Source organism: Sander lucioperca, chromosome 13 (assembly GCF_008315115.2).
Source record: "Sander lucioperca isolate FBNREF2018 chromosome 13, SLUC_FBN_1.2, whole genome shotgun sequence".
Lineage (NCBI taxonomy): Eukaryota > Metazoa > Chordata > Actinopteri > Perciformes > Percidae > Sander > Sander lucioperca.
In genome coordinates, this window is record NC_050185.1 from 21,331,877 (window position 1) to 21,337,876 (window position 6,000).

Below are 6,000 nucleotides of genomic sequence, written 5' to 3' on the forward strand. Positions count from 1 at the left end.
TCTTTCACAGTTACAATCTTTTCGTAAAACAGTATTTTAAAAACTTTTTTTTTTAATTTGGTTTATCCCCGTTTCCTCGTTTTTTTTTTTTATTTTTGTTTTTCCATTTCATTGACCCATCACTTGTCAGTCTTATCTCTCTTTGTGTGAAAGACATTGTTACTTTGTTTTGCAAAATGCCATATTATTTACACATTATTTTATACAATAGTTCTAAATTGAAGTGAGTGGCGATGCAATACCTGAATGTCGGGACTGATACAAAACAGTTATGTTTTACTTTGAGAAATATAAACATGTTTTTCTACAAAAACTTAAATGAACTTCTCCAATGAATGTTTTTCTGCTATAACTTTATCTTAATAAACAGTCTAATAATAGCAAATGTATTATATAAATCAGGGGCATCTGGCAAGACACACACCATATAACTGTAATCTCCCTAGTCCTTTGTTGCATTTGTACTGTAAGCTGTCCAATAAAGCAAGAATATAAAAAAAAGTAACATTTAAAAACATGACTTAAAACAATAAATATCTGATGAAAGAACAAGTTAACAAGACTATGAATCTGCAGACATTGGATGGCACCTAATAAAGTATGTAGTGTTAGAGTATAATACATGAATAGCTGATCTGCATGTCAGCAAACATCTGTCTCCTCCTGTGTTTCTTATTCATGCAGTTATTAATCTTGTGACATAAACATGGAGGAGTAAAACACAAAGTATTAGTTTAGGTTTTTTAAATTCTACATTGATCTTAACATTGATCAACAAGCCTTTGAGTCTTCCAGGGAATCCATAATGTGCTTTATTGCGCCACCAGGACAGTGTACGAAAACAAAATAATACTAAAGTGCCTTGTAAGATTTATTGAATTTCCTAAATTACACAAATACACTGGAGCATTTGATGAGTCTCATTGTATATGGGTGCTCTGTAGTGAGATGGGAAAGTAAAAAAAGAAAAGAAAAAGCTACTCAAGGCTTCTGTAGATTGAATGTTGTTGAAAAGCAAAAGCTACTCAGTCAGAACCAAATCCCCCTCAGGTATTAGGGCAGCCAGCGAGGCAGGGGCAAGTAAAACTCAATTGGGCCTCGTTGCTGAGTGTGTGGATATGAAATCCAAGCATGAGTGATGACAAAGAGAAGCCAGTGGCATTAAGTTGAGAGCACCTGCAGCCCTGGAGACCACAGCAGCTGCCTAATAATACATGAGCGATACTACATTGAACCTCATTAACTGCCGTCATTGTATTCTGTTGTAATGACTTGTTTTTTTTAATGAGGATTCTTTTCATGTCTGACGAGCAGTGAAAAACCAGCAGATCTATTTTGTTAAAAATGGATGAGATAGTCAGGAAGATGGAGAAAGAGAGGGAACTTTTGAGGATTATTGCAGTAGTGTAGCAACACAACTCTGCAACTTAAACTGCTATTTTTATTTCCTTTCATTTGAGGAAGGAGTGTGGAGTCTGGCCCCCCACTGGGCATCAGGTAGAGGTTCAGCTTTAGTGGTGTAGGCGTAGACATCAAAATAGATTTTATGCTTAGTTCTTTCCTTTTTAAAATAATATTCTATATGCTCTCCAGCAACATTTGCCTAGGTGTCTAAACCTAGAGCTGCTTCAATAAGCCAAGTTCCTCTGAGAGTATAAAGTCTGTAAAATCAGAAGGAAAAGAGCTGGTTTTACTCTGGAAGGAGCAGAAGTTGACTGGTTGCTTTCAATAAATGCTTCCCTCACATGTGTGGGTACCATAAACAACACCACTTGTCCTTGACTGTGACCTGATCATGCAGGCATGCATGATGAAGCATGTGTCATGGACGAGGCGGTGCATCGGGAGTCCATCAAAAGTGTATGCACTCCCCCCTTGCACTTTACAAACCTGCTGATTCAGTGCCAGGTGTTTGACATGAGATATGGGGCTTTTATTGTGCTGTGTGCTTCTAAGACAACCATCTTTGAATAAGATGCTTTATCAGATAACTGAGGCGGGGCCACGTTTCATCAGCTCAAGTCATATACTGTAGATGTTTATCTGTTCCAGGATATATGGGCATGTCACTTGCACAAGCTCTGGCTGTTAAGACCTGAGATATGAGCCTTTATTCTGATGAAGCTAAAAGGTCACAGGGTTAACACAACAGTCAGATTTTTCTTTGAGCAGGACACTTAACTGAGTTTTGACGCTGATACCGAAATTGATAGTTGATAATTTAAAAAGTAAATGTTTTTCATAAGAATCCCTATAATTAATTGTAAGAGCTGAAACATACATTTGTCAGTACTCTGTGATGGACAAACTATATAGTTGAGATACTTTTTTTCTAAATTAACATTCAATTAACATTTCTTTGACATTTATGCACTGCAATTTCTTACTATTGGCGAATATACCAATACAATTCTCAAGTCTCAAAAATATCTGACTTAATCCAGTATCAGTCTGGCTTTAGTATTGTGGTGGTAGAATGGCTTTATTCTCTAGGCAGGCAGAAGAGATCTCAGGCAATATTACAGTATTGGGGCAGCACAAATTTAACTTTAACTCTGAGATTTATAGTTCAGTGCTGCATATATTCTAAAATGGCCAAAATTGTAGTAACTATTTTCATAATAATCTGCAATTGTTTTCTAAAAAGTGGTCAATGGAGACAAAAAATGTTATTTGGTAGAAATGTTCCCTGTATATAGTTAATTGTTTTGATGGTCTCTGCTGCCAACAGACTGTAAAAAGGAAAATGTCGCTGTCATGGTTATAATCTTTTTCATAGGTATTTATTATTCATTATTTTCTATGCATTGTTACCAGGTAATTCCTCAAGCCAGTGTGGGAGAAGTACATCATGCCATCCACACAACTTTCCAGAGGGTCAACGATTTCTTCATTCCTCCAACCAACCTCATCATCACCCACGTTAGGTAAAAGAGCACACACACCTGCACACATTCAGCCACCTCCACCTCATAACCTTCTACAAGTGAAGGAGTAAAGAGCAAATGAGAATCCCTAATGAGAATCTTGATGTGTGTTAATCACTGCCTGCCCAAAAAAAAGAGAAAATAGAAAGGCTATTAACCTTTCCTTTGAACTTTGTCGATTTAGGTTTGCCTTTGTCTTCCTCAAAAACGAACCTGCGGTACACAAGATTGACCTGGAGACCTTCCACCGCGTCAAGACCATCAGCCTGAAGAACTACAGCTGCATACCCGTCAGCATGGCCTACACACATCTGAGCGGCTTCTACTTCGTCCAGTGCCAGAGCAAGAGTCACTTGCAAGCCCCGCCCCAGCTCCTCATCGACAGCGTGACGGACGCAGTGATTGGTCCAAATCTAAACATCACAGGGCAGCCGTTTGTGTCGCCGGATGGCCGCTACATTGTGACACCTGACCAGCAGAGCTCAAAGCTGATAGTACAGACAGTGTCATTCCAGGGAGAGCTGGGTCTGAACCAGGAACTGGACGAGCCTGTAGCTGTCTCTGATCTGGCTTTCCAGCCTTCCTTTACAGAGTCCAACCAGCATGTGGTAGTCGCCACCTCAGGCTCAGGCACGGACCTGCTATTTGCGGACCTGTCCTCGGGCGGCACTGAGGTTCTCCAAAGCCTCAAGGAGCCCCTGGACCCCCAAGCCTGGCCCTGGGGAGGCCCCAACAGAGTAGTGGTCTCCAGCGGTTTGTTCGGACAGTACCTGTTGACACCGTCAGCCGAGTCCCTCTTTGTCCTGAACGGCAAACAGAGAACGCCGCACTGCGAGGTGTCAGACATCAAGAGAGGTAACACAGTTGTCTGGGTCGGCGAGGTATGAGTAAAAAAGAAAAAAAGAAAGCCGGAGACGTGGGATTAGGGCCAGACAGAAATGGGAAAAAAAGGAAAGATCAGGCTAAATTACCTAATATAAAGATTTATGTGAACATAAGTTGTGGACTCAACCCTGGGACTGAGCGAGAGGGATACATGCCTGGGTTTATTGTAACAAAAGTACACTTAAAAATAGAGTAATTGAGAAAACATAAAGAAACCCTGTTGTGATATTTCTGTTGGGAGAAAGTGTCAATGCCGTTCAGTGCAACAGTGATCTATGTGCACTTAACTATACAGAATTGTACATTATTGCACTTCCTTCCATGTTATCACAGCAAATAGGTACCTGAAGAGGGGTTATTAACGAACTATGAACTATGCACAATGCTCACTTTTTTTAGAGTAAAAAGCTTTCCGTTTTTGTTCATCTCAACAATGTTTGTCGTTTTCACCAGTGCTGCATATAATCACCACAAACTGTCCGTCTGTCCTTAGTGTTGTGTGATCTGAGTCCTTTTAAAAGCTACCAACCAACCCATCCGTTTATTCGCCTTTGTGATGGTATTGTACTGTATCCTCCCTCTGAAAGCTTTCATTCTCCTCATGCCGGCAGAGATTGGCTTTATGCATATGTGTAATACCCTCTATTTTACATTGTCTATCCAAATAGCCTGATTGGTCCATTAGTCGGCAATGGATGTTTCGCTCACAGAGGAAGCCTAAACAGAAATGAACAGTACATCTTGTGGTCTCTTGCAATGGTATAATCTATCCCCCGCTGTCTCTCACATTCATTCTGTAGCACAGAGGTGTGCTGCAGAGCCTGAAAATGCCACTTAGTAGATTCCCTCAGGGTTATAACTCTGGTTGACGCTGACCCCATATGCTGAGGCCATGCCAACGTGTCATCAACTCTGCTATCTGACTGGCTGTGAGCATTTATACTTCCTCCCAGAGAGCCGTGCATCAAGATCAAATTCCAAGACAGGTGGACTATACTTACCATGTGGTAGTTATTCAGCTCCACTTAAAGGACTAACGCAATATATTTTTATTGGTTTCTGTCTAGTCCGCAACAAAATTTGTTTTTTTTCCGGATTTGTCATTTGTATCTGCATAGCAACCACATATGCACAGGAAACAACACTGTGCTATTTTAAACATTCCTTTTTTCATACATATTGATTGTTAAATTACTAAAACAAGGTTTCTTTCTCATTATTATTCTAAATTGTATACCTACCTTTTGAAAAACCCAGTAATAATCTAGTCTAGTCTTAAGGCATTAACCTAATAAACACCAGCAACTCTTTTTCTTTCAAAATAACAGATATGGTCTCTCTGTGGTTGACTTGTCTTCTGTGTAACTTTTGCCATTTACACAAATCATCATAATGATTGACAGAAATTACTGGAATCATAGTCTTTTTAACATCTCTGCTTCTAGACAGTAGTAAATACTTAGCTCGGATGTCACACTTGATGGCTCGTAGATATTAGGCTAAAATGGGTTTTTGTAGCCAGCACAAATTAGCTAGAAGCAAAGAAGTATACCAAAACAAAAGCAATGTCAATTTACTGTTAAATTAAATCAACTAAAACAGTGTACTACAGAAACAGTACCACTAATGCTCAATTCAGTTCAGTTTTATTTATAGTACCAAATCATAAGAGATCAAGACACTTTACAGATAGAGTAGGACTAGACCATACTATAATTTACAAAGACCCAACAATTCCAGTAATTCCCCCAAGAGCAAGCATTTAGTGCGACAGTGGCGAGGAAAAACTCACCTTTTAGGCAGAAACCTTGGGTGGTGAGGAAAACTTCCTTTAGGGAGAAACCTCGGACAGACCCAGGCTCTTGGTAGGCGGTGTCTGACGGTGCCGGTTGGGGGTGTGATGAACAGTGGCAATAATAGTCACAATAAAGATACTGGAACTATGACTAGAAGTCCCTTCATGGAACCAGGATGATCTTGGGAAGCTCTATTGTACAAATACTCACAGCCTTTAGGATTTTGCAGTTGACGACCTTTTTTGCCGGGTCAAACATGTTCGAAAGATGTGAGATTAAACTCATACTTATCTCTGAAGGCCATCCACAGATCAGAAATAACTGTAGATCCAGCTGGAGTCTTGTGAATGAAGTAGATCTGTTTTTCCCAAAAACAAACAGAAGCCCAAAAT

At 39.8% G+C, this 6,000-nt stretch overlaps 1 protein-coding gene across 3 annotated transcripts in view; it reads left to right on the plus strand.

The window, feature by feature from the left end:
• The window catches only part of fstl4 (follistatin-like 4), a 232,548-nt gene extending 227,104 nt beyond the window's left edge, over window positions 1-5,444 (plus strand). For all 3 annotated transcript variants that reach the window (XM_036008851.1, XM_031308195.2, XM_036008850.1), the window contains 2 exons: window positions 2,818-2,927; window positions 3,112-5,444. In XM_036008851.1, the coding sequence (XP_035864744.1) occupies window positions 2,818-2,927; window positions 3,112-3,814 (813 nt within the window). In that variant the 3' untranslated portion in view covers window positions 3,815-5,444. The remainder of the gene's footprint in view (window positions 1-2,817; window positions 2,928-3,111) is intronic.
• The last annotated feature ends 556 nt before the right edge of the window (window positions 5,445-6,000 follow it).